Source organism: Triplophysa rosa, linkage group LG14 (genome assembly GCF_024868665.1).
Source record: "Triplophysa rosa linkage group LG14, Trosa_1v2, whole genome shotgun sequence".
NCBI lineage: Eukaryota > Metazoa > Chordata > Actinopteri > Cypriniformes > Nemacheilidae > Triplophysa > Triplophysa rosa.
The window spans coordinates 332,101-354,501 of NC_079903.1; the positions used below are offsets into that span (position 1 = coordinate 332,101).

General features: G+C 42.6%; 2 protein-coding genes across 4 annotated transcripts in view; one reads left to right on the top strand and one right to left on the bottom strand.

Moving 5' to 3' along the window:
• The window catches only part of si:dkeyp-97b10.3 (NACHT, LRR and PYD domains-containing protein 1b allele 3), a 44,018-nt gene extending 30,258 nt beyond the window's left edge, over window positions 1-13,760 (bottom strand). For 2 of the 3 annotated variants that reach the window (XM_057351534.1, XM_057351535.1), the window contains exon 1: window positions 13,663-13,760. In XM_057351534.1, the coding sequence (XP_057207517.1) occupies window positions 13,663-13,712 (50 nt within the window). In that variant the 5' untranslated portion in view covers window positions 13,713-13,760. The remainder of the gene's footprint in view (window positions 1-13,662) is intronic. The other variant, XM_057351537.1, reaches the window with a different exon arrangement.
• On the top strand, window positions 9,050-11,199 carry LOC130565031 (zinc finger BED domain-containing protein 4-like). Its single transcript, XM_057351558.1, has 2 exons — window positions 9,050-9,645; window positions 9,804-11,199. The coding sequence occupies exons 1-2, from the start codon at window positions 9,605-9,607 to the stop codon at window positions 10,090-10,092; spliced, it is 330 nt and encodes a 109-aa protein (XP_057207541.1). The 5' UTR covers window positions 9,050-9,604; the 3' UTR covers window positions 10,093-11,199.
• Window positions 13,761-22,401: the final 8,641 nt, after the last annotated feature.

A 22,401-nucleotide genomic window follows, 5' to 3' on the forward strand; every position in this document is an offset into this window, starting at 1 on the left:
GCACTGAGAGACACGTCTGACTTTAAAACTGTGCACCTCGCGCAGCACGGAGAGACAAGTGTGACTTCAAAACTGCTCATCTCGCGCTGCACGAAGAGACGCATCCACTGAGAGACACGTCTGACTTTAAAACTGTGCACCTCACGCAGCACGGAGAGACAAGTGTGACTTCAAAACTGCTCATCTCGCGCTGCACGAAGAGACGCATCCACTGAGAGACACGTCTGACTTTAAGACTGCGCAGCTCATGCTGCACGGAGAGACACATCTAAAATGGTAATTTTAAAAGGGAAGAAGACGCGCTTGATTTATAACTGCGTGACGTCAAGTGACGTCACAGACCAACTAATCGATAATGAAATTAGTTGACAACGAATTTCATTGTCGATTACTATCGATTTTATCGATTAGTTGTTGCAGCCCTAGTCAATACACACACAGAAAGTGTGCAGTGTGTCATTGTCAAAGAAGAATGATACAAAACCAACACGCTGAAACCAAGAACAGTAAGCTTAGAAGCATATAGTATCCTTCTCCATACTGTTTGGTTGTTGTTCTTGTTGTCTTGCTGTTTGCTAGGATTGTTTGCAATGGCGAAAACATTTCCTCAATCATTAATTTGAGCACACATACTCATTTGTATTGTGCATGTGTTGAACTCGGACGTTTGTCTCAGACATTTGTGTGCGAGACGGACACGGAAAGTCAAATATGCCCGCGGCTCAAGACCTGGAACGCCCCCTTGTCAGCGCGTTCACGGCAAACGAGCTCCGTCTCCTTGACTTCCCTCAACACCGGGGCAGCTAAGGGCTACGTCGATGTACCCCAGGTCGAGCATGCTGTTGTGGTACACCTGTGCCCGCAGACGGCCACCACCTGGAGGGACCAACCAAGGCTCCCTAACAAGGCGTATAAGTTCTCTTTGACACTTGTTTTTTCATATATGTCATATATGTTCTATGAATGTTGGTTAAAAATAAAATGTATTTGTGTCCAGTTGAAAAGTTGTTGTTTGTATACGCAGACATTTGAAAATAACACACTTTTGCTAAAGGTTATCATACCGTCAAAATCTCATACCGGCCCAAGCCTACACTTCGCGCTCCAGGCGACCAAGGTGATGGCGCGCGCGCTGGGTCATATGATGTCCACTCCGGTGGTCCAGGAGAGATACTTATGGCTCAACCTTGCGGAGATGAGCGACGCCGAGAAGGTACGCTTGCTCGATGCACCCATCGTGCAGGGTGGGCTGTTCGGCAACACCGTCGAGGATTTCTCACAGCAGTTCTCGGCGGTAAAGAAGCAGATGGAGGCCATCAAGCAAATCTTGCCCCGCCGCGACCCAGCCACCTTTAGGTCGTTGAGGTCCAGGACGGCGTCTGCTCCCCAGCAGCCCTGCCCCACGGGGGACGGTGATGCAGATTTCCCCTCTAGTCCCTCTGTCGTTGTTCCCCCTGCGGAGGCGGTCACTGTGGCGATACTGGCTTCTGGATGAATGACGTCTGCTGCTGCAGGGCACGAGATGGAAGTGCGGGCCCCTGCAGAGGCGGTCGCTGTGGCGATACTGGCTCAGTAGACTCCGCTGCGGCCAAGCACGAGATGGAAGCGCGGGCCCCTGTGGAGGCGGTCGCTGCAGCGATACTGGCTTCTAGTGGAGTAGAGTCTGCTGCGACGGAGAGTAGGTTGAGGCACGAACCCCTGCGGAGGCGATTGCTGCGGAGATGCTGGCTGTTGAAGGTTAGGAGAAGCCTGTTGGTTGTTGAAAGCTGATGCTAGATGATTCGAGTAATGAGGGTTCGATGGGCTACTCTGATGAGGGAGTGATCTGCCTGGATGTAGCTCTTGGTCTGCAGAGATGCCGGATTAGAGCAAGATGGTTTTGAGATGTTTTTGAAACCAAAAGCGTGTGACTGGGTGGTTTGAGTCGTCGACGAAGAGAGGGTCTGATGTGGCTTTAGTCTGAGTGTGGCGAGGGGGTGTGGTTCAGCGAGGTCTGCAGCGGGAGAGAGAGCTAGGAGACGAGCGGTGAGTAAGTGGGTCAAGTGCAAACGACAAACACCTGCATCTTGTTCAGGGGCAGGTGAGTTGGTGGGGCTTGTGAGGCTGCCGTTTCTGCCGTAATTTTCTGGTCCATCCAGCTCCGGAACGTCTCGCGGTACTCGTTGCGCCTGGATCACGGCCTGGAAGCAACACTCCTGGTCAGTCCGCATGTCCAGCAATGCTTGGTGTTGTTCCGAGGGAGGCAATGATATCCGCAAATGGCGTACTCGATGGAGTTTGCATGATGGCGGTGGCCCTCCTGCTTCCTTCCGGGGTTTCGGCACCAGTGTAACAAAGTCAATGTTCATGAAGGAAGAGGACGAGGTCGGTCTGAGTGCTACTGGCTTTTATTTGCTTCACAAGTCACTTAAATAATCCACAACATAAAAGTCTATAAACGACTGCAACCGTCTCCGTCCATTTCCTTGCTGCGTTCGATTCCGCACTCACAGTCGCCAGTCGGCAGTCTGTCTCTCTCCCAGCTCTCCTTTGTCGGTGCTTTTATGCGGTCTCTCCACACCACTTACTGGAACAAGATGCAGGTGTTTATCATTTGCACTTGACCCACTTACTCACCGCTCGTCTCCCAGTTCTCTCTCCCGCTGCAGACCTTGCTGAACCACGACCCCCTCGCCACACTGAGGTTTCCTGAAGTGGAGGTAGGCTCAAAGGGTTTGGTAAGGTTGAATTGGAGATTGCAAATGTAAATTAAATGACCTCTCCTGGTCTGGTCCATCTTGCTTTGCTTAATGAAGTATGATATTGTTTCTGAATCGAGTACTGACAGGTCGGAGATGGTTGTATGGACAAGGGGGTTGAAGATGAACGTGGTGGAGATTTCCGAGCATCTTAGAAAACCGAAGAAAGCCAGGATGAACATGGCATCGAGTGTGCGGGCAGTGTTCTTGGAGTAATGGTTTTTGCGGAGGGTAGAAATGCATCTTGTAAGTATTTCTAAGGTTATAGTTTGCCTGGCGTCTGGGTGGGCGGGTTGGGTTCTCTGGATGCCCTTCAGATGATCAGAGATGTTTGAGAGCTGGCTATGACTGAGGAGGGTGAGTTGAATATGAGCTTGTGGAAGAATTGGACTCCGCTCAGATAACCTTTAATAGTGCTGGCTTGAAGGTTTTTTAGGGTGTTGAGGTAGGAGATGAACGAAGTGCTGACGAGGAGAGAAAAATTGGGGGAAGGGGAGATTATATGCCTGGTGAAAAGATGTGAAGCTTTTCCATGTGGTGAGATACGATTGGAGGGTCCTGGAGGAGACGGCTTGGATGCTGGAGTTGAGAGAGGCATCTAGGAGGGCTTTCAGAGGGTGGTTTAATGGAATGTCAACTCCGAATAGGGAGGTACAGGAGTTGGCAGGGAGTCTGCATCCGGCGCCAGCAGCCTGTACTTTTGCCAGAATCTGAGTCCTGATTTTGCTAGAGGCGGGAGGGGGTTCCAGGGCTAGGGCATTCGGTGGGACGGGCATCGCCATGGCTGTAGACAGCGTGAAGGAAGGGCGGGCCTGAGGAAGAGAGAGAGGTAGAAAGGCGGCTGCTGGAGCTGCTTGCGGAGGTAGCCTCTTGCTTGAGATGGCTCCTGGGGCAAAGGTAGAAAGAAAGTCGGGAGGGAGGGTAGCCAGGGCCTGCACCGCTAGCAAAGGGAGCCTCACGCTAAAGTTCTACGGAGGGGCAGCAGGCCACTGACTGAGGGGAGATAGGAAAGAGGAGGATGGAAGACCAGAGATAGCACCGGAATCGTTAACGGAGGCTGCCTCACGCTAGGGTCGGCTCCTGTGGTAGCGGCAGAATGGAAGGAGAGGAATAGAGAAGCCTTGGCCTGCGCTGCTAACGGAGGCAGCCACAAGCTAGAGTTGGACGGAGGGGCAGCGGGCCACAGGCAGGGGGGGTGGACGTAGGAAGAGGAGGTGGGGAAGGGCAGTGGGTGGGCCGTAGCCGCCGGCAGAGGCATGCTCGCTCTGCTGGGATGGTTAAGGCAGAGATGTTCGGCTGTGGATGATTTGTTGATGTTAAGTGGTGTGTTCACATTATGAAGAACTAGCTGAGATCCAAATAAGGCATCAATGGAAAGACATTAGTGCGAGGAAATGGGAATGGCTTTTAATAATGTAATGCACAGTTGCTTCATTGCCGTTGTGATGCTGTAGTATGGTACAGACTAGGGTTGTCACGATATACGAGTATCACAATACCAAACTGTATCACAATGTGAGCCAATTAGTGGTGATTTATAATTTATGTCTACAAAATAGTGTTGTCAAAAGTACCGGTACTTCGGGTCCAAGTCGGTACCTAAAAATAAAAAAGTTGTCGGTACCTAATTTTCATAAGACCCGGTACCACCGACGTACCGGGTCAACCGGGTACTGATGCTCTGTCTGACAGGTTGTCAGTCGGAAACTTTTTATAGACGCAATAAGACGTGATGAGCGGATAAGCGCGGCTCCGATCCACAAGAGATGCGCACAGAAATACTTCAGATTAAAGTCATATCATGAAGAAAACGAACAGAGTTTTGTGGTGAAACGAGGAAGCGTCCGGATTTAAGTTAACAAGATCAAGCGGTAAGTTTCAAATTCTGTTCGCGTTTGCATTATGAATGTTGTAGCATATGTTAAGTTAAAGGTTACGTTAAAACAAACGTCCCTGTTTGCGTGTTAATTTGTTAGCGCCAATGCTAATCCAGTCAAGTGTCCTTATTAACCATTTAATGCTTTTATAACTGTAATGGAGTAAAATTAATGGGAGGACAGGGTGGGGTTTACAGTACCTAGTATTTTATTTAGGCCTATCTGCAATCTATGTGCTAGAAAACTATCATACTAACTGCATGACTAGCAATGTGTATGTCTTGGATAGATAACTCTATTAGGTTTAAAAAGCCACATTTAAACTAAAGAAAAATATATCTGTTGCATTTATTATTTTAATATACAGTTACCTTAATGTAAGTAATCTTGTGTAAATGCAGTATAAAAACTGAGGTTTGTTTTAATATTGCATATGCATGTTTGTTCAGTCAGTTGACTTACTGAAGTTTATTCTATTTGTCTTCTACAGCAGCAGACTGAGGAGGATGTTCATCAGCATGAAAGACCCCAGTGAGCACACAACAGTTTCAGCAACAATTAACTTATACTTCATGTATACAAAATGGCATTGCTTTCTATACATTTATATTAACAATGAGCTTTATTAATAAAATTGTGTTTCAATTAGCATGTACTGGTGTTTTGCTTTGGTACCGAAATTGGTACCGAGAACCGTGGAATTTTACTGGTATTGGTACCGACTACTGAAATTTTGGTACCGTTACAACTCTACTACAAAATAAACCAAGATTTACCAAAATATATACCTAAATATTTGACTAATTTTCAAATAAATTTCTAAAGTCACTGTTCCCGATGGAATTAATTAAATGTGCAACAGTTCATCTGTACAGCAATGATAGGCCTACTTTAAACGTAAAGCAAAACGGCCGGCAGGTTGCAGCAGTGAAACATTCGATTGATTCGTTCATAAATCAGAATCTTTCGAAACGAGGATTAGTTCAAAACGAAACGCCGCTGTTGTTGTTCAGAGAAACACAAGCGTTCTGTTTTAATCTGTTGGAATTGGCGAAGTAGCACAATAACAGTCATTTAGAGTCATTTAATAATAGCTTTGTGTTTATTGAACTGTATAACATCGATCGCTTGTGCAGTTGTGCGGATATTAGGAAAGCTCTTGCTATTGTCATTGTAAACAGCATTAGCGTCATTGAAAGGCAAGAATACTACATAATAGTTTGCAACATAAAGGGCCGGAACGGCTTGCGGGGGCAACCTCAAGCTTGGGTCTGCCCCTGGAGCGCAGGTAACGTTAGTGGAATAGAGGGGTGAGAGAAGGGCGTCTGGGCCTGCGTCGCTAGCAGAGACAGCCTCGCGCTGGGGAGCATCCAGTTTATAAAAAAGCAGAAATCGAATGTATTTCTGATTTGCTCTTTTTTAAGTTTGAAGTTATGTTAACTGCTGTACTCCTATAACTCCTATAGGACCACAAATAACATTTGTTTTCACTCTCCTTATTCTAATATTCCAGAAGAAAGTCCTTCAAATGCTTAATGATATACGAGATTCAACGCATTTTCTGCCCATATTCACCATAACTATGGTGAGCATTTAGTTGTAGCTGGAGGGTAAACAAGGCAAACAGTAAACACTATAACATCTTTCTAGCAATGTTAGTGTCTATGCTCATTTCACATTCACTTAAAACTTTAATTGTGAATTTGTTGTGTACTTTTTAAAATTATTTAAAGGGGTGATATGACACGGCTAAAATGAATATTATGTTTTTTTTAAATGTAATGCAATGTGTATACACGATTTAAGGTTCAAAAACGCTGTATTTTCCACATACCGTGCATGTTTGTATCTCCTCTTTGCTAGGGCTGTGCTAAAATATCGATACATGTAACTATCGCAATTTTTTTTTCGATAGTGTATCGATAGTGATACCTCTACTATCAATATTTTTTTAAATCATGTCATATACATACGGCCAAAAGTAAGTGGAAGCGAGCATGGCGAAAAATATAAGAACGCTTGGAGCTCTCAGAGCTGATGTGTGGGTGTGCTTTGGTTTTGAAAATAAGTCATGGAGTAATGAGTTATATAAAACAATGCTGTTTGTAGGCTTCTCAAGTCATGACACAAGTCACTTGGCTACTGCAGTGCATTAGACAAAAAGTTTATTAAGAAAAGTAACAATGACATTTATTGTGCTTTCACGGATGTGACACCAGCGCGTTTACAGCACGGATGAAGCAGGGGTTTTACACTGCCCATGTTCATTGTTTTAACTGTAATGCACCACAACAGCCAAGTGACTTGCGTGAGCCACCTTATTCCCCTGTGCTACCCACTTGAGGGGCGCAATCCACAGTTTGAGAACCCAAACCTCTGATCTAAAGGTCCATGCATCGCACGTCATGGCCACTCTTCAGAGGTAAGGGATGTTTTTACACTTATCCTTACAGAAAACCCCCGGTGGTGCACAGCATGTTGTATTTCTAGCTCTACTTTTTACATTTTCTATTTAAAGTATTGCAATATATCGCAAATGTGTATCGTATCGAAATACATAGCAATATATTGTATCGTGACCCATAGGGCTGTGCCGATAAACGATATCATATCGAATGTATTTCAAAAACGATGATAAGCTATTGGCATTTTGACTCAATATGGATTAATCTTACAGTCTAACAGAACGCAGAAATAAACGCAACAACAGTCAGTCAGCGTGCAGCTTTTATCATGCGCGTCAAAGTACAAAGTCCATTTCATACTGCACTTGGCCAAGAAAACTCGACATGAGGAAGAAAACATTACTGGAAGCGGAAACAAAGGTGAAACTAACCTCGAGTTGTCATCACGCGGTTTATCAAGTGTCTTATTTTTTTTCACAATCGCCGGTTAAACAAAACAAACTTGAGGTGCAATTGCAAGCGAGTTACTTCGAAACTCAAGCACAAATGTTTTTATATCCATCGTTAACATATCTGCTAACATGAGCTGGTGCATATTAAACAAACCAGCGCTGCCCTGTACAGATTAGAGATGTAATGAAGTGAGTTTGTGTGCACATTAAAATATTGATCCTTGTATGTAAGATTCTTGCATGATTAAAGAAATGTACTACAGTTTATGTGAGATGTCTTTTTGAAAGACTAAGTTTCACTGAATTCATTGAATGAATCCCACTACTCCAGCAAGACATTATTGCAGCGTTATGTATGTGCGCAGGTGCTGAGCCAATAGCGTTCGAATGTACACAGTAACGGAGCCCTTTCATTGGTTGAATGTACTGAATGAACACTCCCTTTACTTAACGAGTCAATGGAGTCAAAATGAGACTGAATGAACTGGTACATGTTGTTTATGGCCTAATATCCTCTGTGTTGCAACAGTGCATTCATTTAATTGAATTTTAACTGGTTAAAGGTTAACTTTTGTTAATAAACTGTATATAAAATAGATTTTTTTAAATACAGTTTTTTTTATTAAATATTTATCGAAATAAATATCGTTATCGATCAATATAGAAAAAAACTATCGAGTTTACTTTTTTGCCATATCGCCCAGCCCTAGTGACCCATCAATCGTGATATGTAACGTATTGGGAGGCACTTGCCAATACACAGCCCTACTCTTTGCCCCGCCTCTCTGAAACGCACATTTTTTACAAAGCTAATCGCTTTGAAAAGCGAGGTGTGCTGTGATTGGCCAGTTAACCAGTGCATAGTGATTGGTGGAATACTGCAAGCATGTGATGGAAATGTAATGCTTCTTACCATATTTGGAACATCAGGTTACAAAGCAATTCTACTGACAGGTACGCGCACCTTACTTGAGTATAGATTTGGTCTTAGTCAACTCATACCACGAACTGACGTAGATTTGTGGGGGTGTGGTTACACGAGGCGTTTCAGGCAGGTCTGGGTGAGCGTTCGCTTTTAGATAGAATGCATCTTTTGTTCCCACACTTTCATTTTTGCAATTTCACGTGTCTAATACATGCACGGGCAACTTATAACACACCAAAGACACAGAAAAACACGTGTTCGTGCCACATGATCCCTTTAAAAAATGTTTTTTAACTGAATGTGAAGAGTTTGGTTCCAAAATTTGAAATCATGTTTTTATGATGTTTTATTCTGTTAGTCAGCTGTATTTTTGTAGTTATTATGGCTTAAATCAAAACAAACCAACTGCAGTTTGATTGATATTAATTGGAATGCACAGTAAAAAAACATTATTTTTGAAATTTATTCAATGTGGCGTGGCATGGAGGCAATCAGCCTGTGGCACTGCTCAGGTGTAATGGAAGCCCAGGCTTGAACCAGCTTTTGGTACCTTTGGCAGTGTGGGCAGGTGCAAAGTCCTGCTGGAAAATGAAATCAGCATCTCCATAAAGCTCGTCAGCAGAAGGAAGCATGAAGTGATCTAAATTGTCCTGGTAGATGGCTGCGTTGACTGTGGACTTCAGAAAACACAGTGGACCAACACCAGCAGATGACATGGCAGCCCAAATCATCACCGACTGTGGAAACTTCACACTGGACTTCAAGCAACATGGATTCTGTGCCTCTCCACTAGGGATGCGCCGAATATTCGTCCACCGAAAATTTTCTGCCGAAAGACTTTTATCACCAAAACAATACGGCCAAAATGTTGTGATGACGCAAACAGAAACCGCGACCTGCACGTGGACCACGGAGTGAAAACAATGAAAAGTACACTCTTAGAGTCTGTCAGCACACGTTTCACTGAGATCTATTCGGATGCTCTGCACTTCATCGCGACTGTACTTGATCCGCGTTATAAAGACCATTACTTGGATGCGGAAATAAAGCAGCGCGCACGAGAAATGATCCAGGCCGCGATGGATGCGGAGAACACGCGTGGAGACAGAGACGGAGCAGCGCACGGAGCAGCGCAGGAGATCAGAGCGCAGAAAAAAAGACTCGTCTCTCTGCACCAGATGAGGGGCATGCACTCTCGTTGTCTGATATGGTCAGTGAAATCCTGCAAGAAAGTGCCTCAAATAATAGGTAGGCTATTCTGTTCTTAGGCTACTACAGTATATACATTATGTGACTATAAGATTGTAGCCATATTTCTGCTAGATATTTTTTTAATTTGATAAAAATGTTTATTTATGCACTGGCCCTATTTAAATACACTCTCTCAAATCTTTCTCAAATGTCAGGCAGATGACAAGCTCAACCGCTCAACAGCTAGATGGTTATCTGTCTGAAGTCCCCATCCCCAGAAGTGATAACCCTCTTGCCTACTGGAGAAATAATCACGGCCGCTCTCCTGAGCTGGCAAAGATGGCACGCAAGTACTTGTCTGCTCCATGCACAAGCACTGACAGCGAGAGACTGTTCAGTGTAGCAGCTCATGTTCTCGATGAGAAGAGGAACAGACTTCACTGTGATAAAGCAGAGAAGCTACTCTTCATCAAGAAAAACCTGCCACTTTACCTCAAGAAGTAGAACGGGCTTGTCTAGTGTTTAAATATTTATTATCCACTTTGCACATCTGCAATTCTTGGTGCATTTGTTGTTGTTAAAGTTCTACAGTTAACATATGGGCTATGGCAGTCTTTGTTTTGATACACTATTATGTTGAAGGCCTACAGAGAAAAATTTAAAATGCACTTGACCTAAATGCACTTTGTTTTTATGAGAGAACATTTAATTTTACAACCTTTCAGCAGGCCAGTAGGCCTGTACATTATTATTTAATGTACACATGAGTGGGGTCAAGTTAAACATTTTAGTTTGAATTTTATTTTATACTGTGCATTGTTGCAATGTGCTAAATAAATATTTGCATAATTTGTAATTGATTTATTCTTTGAAACTTTAATATTAATTTATGCAATTGCAATGCCTTGATTTTAGTAAAGTTAGTACACAGTCATAGCCAGTGGCGTAACTTTGTTTTGAAAAGTGGTGGGGACAAAGACGACACAAACAATACTTTAATAAATTGTTTCTGTAAGAACTCGTTGGGAATATTCATGGACGTCACAAGCGCGAAACATGTAGGTAACTCCTCCAGAAAACAGTATAAAAACTGCGCTGCTTTATCGATGGCTTCAGTGGTGTGACGTTAGTGCGAAAGACGCATGACAAATAATATTGACACTGCGTGAAGCAGGTTCGAATCCGCTCAACTCACTATTCTAAATTTTCACATCACATATCAGATCTGCTTCCATTTGTTTTTAAACTATATCATGTTTTCATCAATATATAATTTAAAGCATGTTGTGCTTTATTATATGTAAGGATGGCTGTTGCTGTACATAATTAAACGTATTAATTCGTGATGAAACAAAAACTACTGAAACGAATGTGTGTTTTCCCCATGTTAAAAATGTGGTGTTTGACACAGATTACCTGTCGGTGGGTCAAGGATTGAGAGTTTGGGAACCCCCTGCTAATAAGGACAAACATTCAAGTATACAGGGGAAACAGATGGAAAATAATATCTTTAAAAAAATCTTATTTTCACTTATTACTACGGGCATTGCCTGATAGGCTACAAATATACAACAAACTTTCTAAATTTTGTTTTGAACTCATGAAACTACAAAGTTGTGACTTTTTCCATTTATTGGAGTTTTCTATCAAGTATCAAAATGTAATTAATCTTGCAATAAACGATAGCAACCGCATGTTGAGAACAATAAGGACGAATATATACATATTATATATATTTATTATATATACAGTATATATGATACATGTATGACTTCAAGAGCCATTTTCAAATATTTTCATCATTTTCTTAAAAATAAATACCTTTACAATCTGATATGTGATAGGGAAAAAGTTCAGCAAACAGCAGTCGCGAACCCACGACGACATGAAGCAGGTAACACATGCTTTACACTCTACGCCACCGGAGCAGTTAAGTTTCGTGTGCCTTTCTTACATTTTGTCTATTCCAATCTGAAACTGATGGGTGGAGTTAGTATAAATAGCCTCTGCTTACAAAGCATCGGTAAATAGACACTCCGTATTTTTTATTTCTTCCAATAAGTGGTGGGGACAAAACTGACTTTGGCAAAAAGTGGTGGGGACATGACCCACCCATCCAACCGCAAACCACGCCTATGGTCATAGCCATAAATGTAATGGTACTAATAATTGGCATAATTTCTTTCGATGTTTCGGTTTTCGGCCTGGGTTTCGTCTTTTTCGGTTTTCGGCCAAGAATTTTCATTTCGGTGCATCCCTACTCTCCACTCTTCCTCCAGACTCTGAGACCTTGATTTCCAAATGAAATGCAAAATGTACTTTCATCTGAAAAGAGGACTTTGGTCCACTGTTTTTCTGAAGTCCACAGTCAACGCAGCCATCTACCAGGACATTTTAGAGCACTTCATGCTTCCTTTTGCTGACGAGCTTTATGGAGATGCTGATTTCATTTTCCAGCAGGACTTGGCACCTGCCCACACTGCCAAAGGTACCAAAAGCTGCTTCAATGACCATGGTGGTACTGTGCTTGATTGGCCAGCAAACCCGCCTGACCTGAACCCCATAGAGAATCTATGATGAGAGACACCAGACCCAACAATGCAGAAGAGCTGAAGGCCGCTATCAAAGCAACCTGTGCTTCCATACCACCTCAGCAGTGCCACAGACTGATCGCCTCCATGCCACGCCGCATTGATGCAGTAATTCATGCAAAAGGAGGCCCAACCAAATATTGAGTGCATAGAAATATTTTTCAGAAGCCTGACATTTCTGTTTAAAATATCCTTTTTTTATTGTTCTTATGTAATATTCTAATTTTCTGAGACACTGAATTTTGGGTTTTCATTATCTGTAAGCCATAATCATCAAAATTTCAAGAAATAAAGGCTTGAAATATTACACTCTAGACTCTGAAATGAGTGACAAAAAATATTGACCCTTTTCATGATATTCTAATTTTTTTAGATGTACCTGTATAGATAGATAGATATATCATGGTTATATATATATTTTTGTTTCTCTTTCTGGCATATAGTTTTGTATGAAGCCCTTTCCTAGAATGCCCAAACTTGATTAGATTTTTTATTTGATTTAATTTTAGGGTTTAATGATACTTGTAGAATGAATTGTTATTTTTTTATTTTTGTTGAATGAGAAGTTTGTAGAAATAAAGTATATATGTATAAATATGAATGTTTTTATTTATTCTGCCATATCTGTAGTAGAGCTTTTCCCTCATACGTGGAACATCTCACACCTGCACTAAAAGAACGTCTGTAGAATGTTTTTTTTTACTTTTATTAAGTTATATAATTTCTTATTAGGCCAAGGTCAAGTTGCATTCATTACAATTAGTTTGAAAACATGAATGCCCTACAGAAAATCATGTGGCTTAATAGTTCATTAAGTGTTGAAAAGACATTGAAACATTAGCAATTTCAACGCTTTCATTTTGAAAAAACAATTAATTCTGCATTTATTCGTCATCGATTTCTGACCGCAATTCAACCACGTTGAAAGGTAAGACGCTGAAACAACGTCACAATTTCAATGTTGATTCAATTTGCAAAATCGAAACGTAATTCAACGTTGATTCAACGGCGAATCAATGTTGAAATGCTGGCTACATTCATTAGGCATCCTCGCATTTGTCGGGGCTCACACATAAGCAAACAGAAGGTTTATTGCCCACACAAACGCGATTTAACGAGAGCTTTCCGATTTCTTTTATAAGGCAATTCGTTTAGGAGAGAAACACATTTATTACGGAAGCAGCAGGGGTTTACGCGTTCGTCGCGCGAGCTCATTGACGTTACATCCTCAGATGTTTAAAGTGCATTTAAAGTGTTTGACCCGCAAAAGTATCGTCGCGGGTCACCACTGTGTGCTGGAGCACAGCGGCGCATTTATTACTGTGTAGTAACGTTACTGTCGCTTTCTTGTGTTACGACTCTTCCACGCGCTCATTGTTTACAACGCTCGAGCGAAATAACACGAGCCCTGCCGTGATGATGACGATAACCCCTTCAGCTTGAACACAAACTCATCTCAACACCCTCAACTGCAAACACTCACCTGTCGTCCAGTTCTGCTGTTTCTCTATAATGTGCCATTTGTGCGACCATTATTTCCCATACATACACATGCACGCAAACACGGGAGCGCGCACCGGCTGCAGCAGGAAGTGGCGGGAACTGTAGCCTCAGTCAGACCTGCTCGTTAACGCATCTCGCGCATGAACAGAAAGTGTCAATATCCACATACAAATACACCGTATACAATACACAAGAGCTGTACAACAGCCAGGAATCTCTATGACCCGCGGTATATCTGCATACTTAGTGAAAAACAGTTTGTAATGCGATCTCTTTCGATCTCCATATTTCGGCGTGTTCAGTGTGAAAGCGCATTCTCGCATAGCCTATTTCTTGATTTAAAGTTAAACCACTACTGTCAATCCGATCTCTGGCAACCTATGGAAGCATATTGGTAGCAATTATCAAATTGAAATGCAATTTGCAAAATGGCAATGCAGTATGTAAAATGACAATGCATTTATGTCTTTAAATATGCATTTAAAATAGCATATGTGCAACATTAGGTGCAAAATGAAAATGAAAATTCAATAACACAATTGACATTTGTCCATTCCTACACTACCCAGCTAACATAAGGCTGGTGGACCAGTGGCGGGCCACTGGTGGCAAAGTTGGCCGTCCACCGGCGGGAACTTTTTGCTCATCGTTTTTCCAGTGGTCCGCTGCTAAGCCGCTGGTTTATCATTAATGTTTGCTGGCGGCCCACGGTCGGTCCGCAGTTTATAATCGTTAAATCACACTAACCAAAATGTCATTCAACACAAAAACCAATGTTCAATAACAACTACAAATTTTATATTTTAACAGATTAAATACACAAATGCATTACATTTATTAGACCAACACACAAATACAGTATTTGTACCCATATGGAAGTTACCCATGTTTTTTACAGCATTTGCAGTAAGACCATACAAAATCTACTACAATGACTGATTGTTGTAGCAAAACCACAATAACTATGACATTACTACAACATATAGAAAACCTATACAGACTTTTGCCATGGTTTCAAAAGCACCAGAACCATTTTTAAAACCTTGATTTTAAAAAGAAAACAATATGATTACATGGTTGCAGTGTTACAGTAAAACCCAGGATAGCTGTCGTAAGGTTAGAGCTTAACAATGCATATCATTTCAAAGCATCTTAAAAATGCATGTTTCAATGTTACAATCAAAAAAGGTATCCTTTAATCAGCCAGAGGTGGCTGTGACTCACTGAGAAACAACAAAGTGATGTTCATATCACAATAGCTCTAAGACAATACAAGTCATGTGTTTAAAGTAATGTTCAGTTAAACAGGCAACATTATTATAGGTTAAGTTTGCAGATTTTCAACCCATATCCGGCAATTTTTTTGTGGACAAGTAAATGGGAATATCTCAGTAAGTAACTAAAAAAATAAGGGTAGAGAGAGAAGGGGGTGGGGTCGGGAAAGTACCACGAACTGAGGTCGCCCAGAGCACAACCACGCCATGTGTCGGAGCACTGCCCACGAGGCTATCAGCTCCTACATATTTGGCAGTTTTGTATGTCCATCTATAGTTGCNTCTATTTGACGTCTGCATTTACATCTGCAAGACATCTACAATACATCGTTTGCTCATCTGCAATACGTCTCGGAGATGTCTGCTGTCAGACGTCATATAGACATCTAGAAGATGTCTGTAAGATGTTTATGATTTAGAATGGATGTACAACAGCTCTTTCTAAGATGTTTAGCAGATGCTTTTAAGCAGCAGATCTCCAGATCTTTAGCAGACGTATTATAGACGTTCAGACGTCTCCGAGACGTATTGCAGATGAGCAAACTATGTATTTAAGATGTCTTGCAGATGTAAATGCAGACGTCAAATAGACGTAAACCAGATGGATTGTGCTATCTGGGATCCAATCTGGAGCTGCCGTAATCTTAAAGTGTAAACGCTGACAGATTGAAACAGGAAAGCAAAAGGAGAAAGATTAGCACTGCTGCTGCTCATAATATTATTTTAAGCAAAAGATGATCATGTTCACTTTTTACTATTTCATTTATGAAGAACAAGGTTACAAGATGTGTTATGGGAATGCTTAACTAAATGTTTACTAAAACTTTAATGGACTCTGATATCCTGGATACTACCAATAGTCCAGAGCTTGTGATTTATTTTATTTTGGAATTATCTGGTTTAATAGCCATCAGGTTTTTTCTAGGTCCCTTAGTAAATTTGTCATCATAATTTGAAGAACTGGAAAGTCTCTATGGAACAAACTACCTATGCAACAGTATCTGTGGCAAGGGGGGCGTGGTTCAGCGAGGTCTACAGCGGGAGAGAGAGTTGGGAGACGAGCGGTGAGTAAATGGAGAAAGTGCAAATGACAAACACCTGTGTCTCATTCCAGTAACTGGCGTTGGGGAGCATAAAACCTGCGGAGAAGCAGATACAAAGAGAGAGAGACGAGACTACTATTCAAGTGGTGCTCGTTGCAGAGCAAATGGGCGGACGTTAGACGTCCAACGAGGAGGAGCTACAGATTCAGCGAGGGGGAGCTACAGATCACATCCAGAGAGGAGGAGCTCACGTCACGTCCAGCGAGGAGGAGCTATGTAAGGTTCACCTCTATGGGTCGTACTTTAATTTCCTCTCTTTAACTTTTGTCATGTTTTCATGACATTGTTTCTATGATAAACAGTATGACTTACACTATCTGCACCCCTGCTTTCGTCCCCCTACCATATTAACGCTATTTGTGAATCATATAACATATATAATTCATTAATGTAAAAAAACGCTGATATGGTTTTTGCTTTGCCCTTACAGGTGTGATAAAAAATAAATAAAATGATCACCTATTAGCTTGTCTCAACTCGTTTATTCCTTTTAAATGTAGACTCCACTTCAAAAAATAAAAACGGGGTGTCAATTTGAGTACAAATAGGTAACCTTGTTGTCGACGTTGTTCAAACAGTGGCCACAGTGGCGTAAGGTATGGTGTGTAGAGGATTGACGCTGGAGATAGGGGGTTCTTATTCACCTTTAGCCAAAAATGCTCTTTTACCTAATTCCATTACATATCAGATCAGGAAGTCATTTGTTTTCAATAAAATCAATTTAAACTTAAAATGACCTTTTATTCAAAAAGTTTAGGTTAAGGGTACATTGGGTATTGGGCTTTATTATCTCAATAAGTTACCATCCTTTTAATTATTTGGATAAATATAATGATTTACACGGTTATTATTTCATAATGTTTAATGCACAACAATACTGAGGTGCAAATAGCATCTGCCACTATTTATAAGTATCAATATAACATCTAACTCCTATTTACAGTTAATCAAAAGAAAATACAGCTATTTTTGGTTAGTGTAAATAGCATATCGCTAAGAAATGCTTCCATATTCACTTAGTGTAAACAGAACCTGCAGCTATTTAAACTTAGTGTAAATATCATCTGTCACTATTTTCACTTCGTGCAAATAGCCGCTGCCAAATAAAAATGAATGCATGTACAGCAGTATAGTTGTATAAGGAATATAATCTTGGATGGACTCATTACCTTTTGATTAAGACAATCACATGGATAAAGTGACCTTTTTCCCCACGAAACTTTAATTGTTCAAAAACAAGACATTTTAATACACCTAAAACTCCATGACAATACAAAACCATTTACAGAATTAACCCAGATCTACACCACCAGTTAGCTTTTTAAAGGTCAGGATTGTGCAGGCAAGACACACACATATTTATTTTATCATATACTTCCTGCATGAAAAACTACATGTCCTGCACTCTCTCAAAAGTGAAAAGGAAGGGAGCCTGGATTTTGTCCTGATCCATGCCACCATCATAGAAAATGGTGTCAATAAATAGGTCCCGCATTGTTATAGCCAACAAGGAATAATTTACATTTACATTTGCATTTATTCATTTGGCAGACGCTTTTATCCAAAGCGACTTACAAGTAGGAGAGCATACAGTATAAACATTTTGTCAACACGCTAAACAGTACCGTTAGTTTACAAGGCCATTCTACTAGGATTAAAGCTGGAATAAGCAAAGGAGAGAATGAACAACAAGATATATCTTTTTTTTCAGACAGACAGACAGTTATTGGTCAATGATCATCCTCGTTCATTCTTGTGACCTGTGGTAGGTGAACTTTCCCAGCAAAGTGGGTTCGGTACTCCTTCACCCAGTCAGTGAGCAGAATCTGTTTCATCACAGCCGAGTCCTTTCTTCAAAAAGATAATAATATAATCAAATAAATAAAGATAATGAATAATAATGTCAAGTGTTGCTCAAACACTTATGAAACAGGAAAGGTAATTGCATAAACAAGTCAAACAATACATAAACATTCCCTGTACATACATGGATTCTCATAGCTGGGGGGATCTCCATGACGTCTGGCACAGATGGGGTGACCTCCATAACGTTTAGATCCGGTTGGATCATTGGTTTGGTGACTGACTGTTGGCTTTATAGAAAAAGTGACAAAACAGTACACTTTATTATAGTGTGCATTATTTATTACAAATGACCTGTATACTGAGAAATTCACGATGAATATGTTCATTCAAAGTATAGTTAGCAATATCATACCTTGCCAGAGGAAATGCGTGTAGTAACTGATGGCACCACCACCTCCTGATTCAGGCATGTCTAACTAATTAATCAAACATGTCAAGTAAAAATTTAATTAGTAATTGTCATTAATAATTGTCTTTTACTAATTGGCACCGATAATAAATTGTCTTTTCAGTCCATTTTGGTGAACAAATAACCAAAAAATTGATAAAACTCACTGCCGAAAAATCGAAGGGCTTCCCAAGGGTCACATACATGGCGTACTAAAATACAAAATCAAAACTCTGTGTGTGCTAAACACTGCATTTGTTAATATAAGACCAGAAACAATGGTATAGCAACTATGACCACTTACCATCAACATGAATATTCCACAGTCATTCCCTTGAAGCTGAAGTGGTGCACCCTGTTATTTAAGAGTGGAATAAGATCATATTGTACATACAGTGGGCTATATAGTGTACTATGAATGTATTATATGATGACATTTCTCTGCTGTTTTTATAATAAAACAAATTCAATTATTACACAACAATAAATCTGGGGCGGTCACAACAAACAATTGATCATACTTTATTATACCATGGTCAGTCTCAATACTGGATTCTTATTGGCTGGAAGGTGGTGTGCATTAAAACCGTTTACTGCACATGTAGTTCCAGTCAGATTACATAGATACTCGCAGTGTCTTTCCAAAATCAATGACAGTTTTAACCTTATTAATTGTGGAAAGACCATGATGTAATACGTGCCTAGGTGTGCATTAAACACTCCTGTTTTCACATCTGTGAGCTTCGCTTCGGGTGGTTCTCCATCTCTATGTCATGCATTAAAATAATTGTATTCACACTTAGACCTGAATTACCCCTTACGTTAAAACAAGCATTGCTAAAATAAGTGGTGTCCACGTGTTAATGCAAATAATATGAAATGAATCGGTTATAATATACACTGTTAACAGTAGCGGAAACAAAACTTAAAAATGCTTCACTGAACCACAAATTAGCCTTCATGTATTTAGGTGTTTGACGCTAGCGTCAACTTATGCACGATTACACATTCAAGGACATTCACATTCATTTTATGTTTGAAAGTTCAGTGTTTGCATTCTGCTTTTACCTCAAATTGTCTGTGACTGTCCGCCATCTTTCCAAGTTGTGCGAAGCAGCAGCACGCAAGTGCTGCGATGTAGCTCCTCCTCGCTGGACATGTGCTCCTCCACGTTGGACGTCTAGCGAGGAGGAGCTACGAATAAGCTCCACCCATTTGCTCTGCAGCGAGTAGCCTCTCCTACTATTGGCGATACGAGAACTCTGGACTACTGAAGGATTCTTACCAAACCTGTGGATTATTGTGACTCTTTTTTTGTTTTGTTGTGAGCGCAGGTGTGGCGCAACGTCGAATGAGATGCCGAATTTAATAAATATCAATAGTAGTCAAGCCGACCCCAGCCTCTTCCTTCCTTCCTTGTATGTTGAACGTGTTACAGTATCATTTAAGTGGGAGGAACAAGCAATCATAACTATAATTTACACTACCGTTCAAATGGGTTTCAGACTTTTTATTTCTCTCATTATATGAATATATTGTAAACTGTACTTTATCGTAAACTGAATTTTCAACATCATTACGCCAAAGTTCAGTGTCACATGATCCAAGTGACAATTTTGTTGCTCAAGACACTGAAGGTGACGGGATTGATCTGTCGAGTGATGAGGAATGGTCCGATGTATTTGGGACTCAGCTTCCGGCAGGGTTGTCGCAGGCGTAAGTCCCTTGTGGACAACCAGACCCGTTGCCCTGGAGCATACTGGGGGTTTGGGGATCTTCGGGCGTCCGCATGGAGCTTCTGCCTGCGGATAGCCTGCTGGAGGTGGTGGTGAGCTGAGTCCCAGACCCTCTCGCTCTCCCGAAACCAGTGATCGACAGCTGGCACCGATGAGGGTTCTCCAGACCAGGGGAACAGGGGAGGTTGATATCCTAGGATACACTGAAACGGGGTGAGACCGGTTGAGGTCTGTCGAAGGGAGTTTTGGGCGTACTCCGCCCAGGGTAGGAAACGGTGCCAGCTGTGTTGGTGAGTATGGCAGTATGATCTCAGGTACCTCCCGATGTCCTGTATCTTCCGCTCAGCCTGGCCGTTCGCCTGAGGGTGATATCCGGAGGTCAAGCTCACCGAGATGTTCAGTATTCCGAAGAAGGCCTTCCAGACCCGGGAGATGAATTGGGGACCCCTGTCTGACACAACGTCTTCAGGAAGCCCGTAATTGCGAAACACATGGGTAAACAGGGCCTCAGCCGTCTCTAGTGCAGTGGGGAGCTGAGTGAGGGGAATCAACTTGCATGCTTTGGAGAACCTATCCACTGCCACCAGGATACAGGTGAATGTGTCAGACAGGGGCAGGTCGGTGATAAAGTCCACTGCGAGGTGAGACCACGGTCGTTGGGGTATGGGCAATGGGAGTAGTTTTCCCTCCGGCAGGCGACGTGGTGTCTTTGCGATGGCGCAGACTGAGCATCCTTTGACGAATCGGGCGATGTCCTGAGTCATCCCAGGCCACCAGTATCGGGCGGAGATGAGCGAGAGGGTGCGCTGTCTGCCTGGGTGTCCTGATCCCGGAACAGAATGAGCAGAGTCCACGAGGGTAGTGCGGAGCTCGGATGGCACAAAGATCCTACCCTCGGGACCTCCCGGCGGAGTAGGGTGTTGGAGTTCAGCGATGTCCCGGTCGAGGGCCCACTGGATGGGGCAGACGAACAGGGCTGGAGGAAGCACTGGTTCAGGTTCGGTTAAATCTGGGGTGACGTAGTGTTGTCTGGAGAGAGCATCAGCTTTGCCATTTTGCGAGCCAGGTCGGTAAGTCACTTTGAAGTCGAACCGTGAGAAGAAGAGTGCCCAACGGGCCTGACGAGAATTCAGCCTCCGGGCCTCTTTGAGGTACTCCAGGTTACGGTGATCGGTGATCACGGTGAAGGGATAGTTCGCGCCCTCCAGCCAGTGTCGCCATTCTTCCAGAGCCAGTTTGATGGCTAGGAGCTCTTTATTCCCGATGTCGTAGTTTAACTCCGCCGGGGATAGCTTGCGGGAGAAGTAGGCACATGGATGGAGTCTAGGAGGCTTCCCCTGCCGCTGAGAGAGCACCGCTCCTACCCCGGTCGAAGAGGCATCCACTTCCACGAGAAAAGGCAGGTCTGGGTCGGGTAGAAGTAGGGTAGGAGCAGTACAGAAGGCTTGCTTCATCTGGTCAAAAGCTTTGAGAGCTTCGGGATTCCAGGACAGGGATCTCGAGCCTTTTCCAGTCATGGCGGTGAGGGGAGCTGCAATAGAGCTGAATCCAGCGATGAAGCGCCGGTAGAAATTAGCAAATCCTAAAAACCGCTGCATCTCCCTCACCGTATGGGGTTGTGACCAGTTCTGGACCGCCTCCACCTTCCCCTGATCCATGGTAACTTGGTTGAAAGAGATGATATAACCCAGAAATTGTATGGTGGATTGGTGAAACTGGCATTTCTCGAGTTTCAGGTATAGTTTATGTTGGCGTAGGCGTTGGAGGACGATGGAGACATGGGTAACGTGAGCGGGTCGAGAGCGGGAGTAAATAAGTATATCGTCGAGGTAAATTATAACGAATTTCCCCAGCAGGTCCCGGAAGATCTCATTCATAAAGCTCTGGAACACTGCTGGGGCGTTCACCAAGCCGAAGGGCATGACCTTATATTCGTAATGACCGTTGGGAGTCACAAAGGCCGTTTTCCATTCGTCACCTGGGCGAATCCGAATCAGGTTGTAGGCGCTTCTTAGATCCAGCTTGGTGAACAATGTGGCATGGCGTAACTGTTCCAGGGCGGCAGGTATCAGGGGAAGAGGATAGGCGAAGCGCTTGGTGTGACGATTGAGAACCCGATAGTCTATGCAGGGACGAAGACCTCCATCCTTTTTCCCTACGAAGAAGAAGCTTGACGCGGCAGGGGAGACAGACGGTCGGATGAAACCTTGTTGTAATGCCTCCTCGATATACTCCTCCATGGCCTTCTGCTCCGGGATGGACAAGGAATAGATCTTTCCTTTGGGCATTGTGGCCCCAGGCAGCAGCTCAATGGCGCAGTCCCATGGCCGGTGAGGAGGCAGCTCCGTAGCC

Bases quoted from the DNA above. Each gene is read 5' to 3' on its own strand.
- LOC130565031 (XM_057351558.1), top strand. From the start codon at position 9,605: ATGGTCAGTGAAATCCTGCAAGAAAGTGCCTCAAATAATAG. The intron at 9,646-9,803 runs GTAGGCTATTCT...CTCAAATGTCAG, and splicing joins GAAAGTGCCTCAAATAATAG to GCAGATGACAAGCTCAACCG.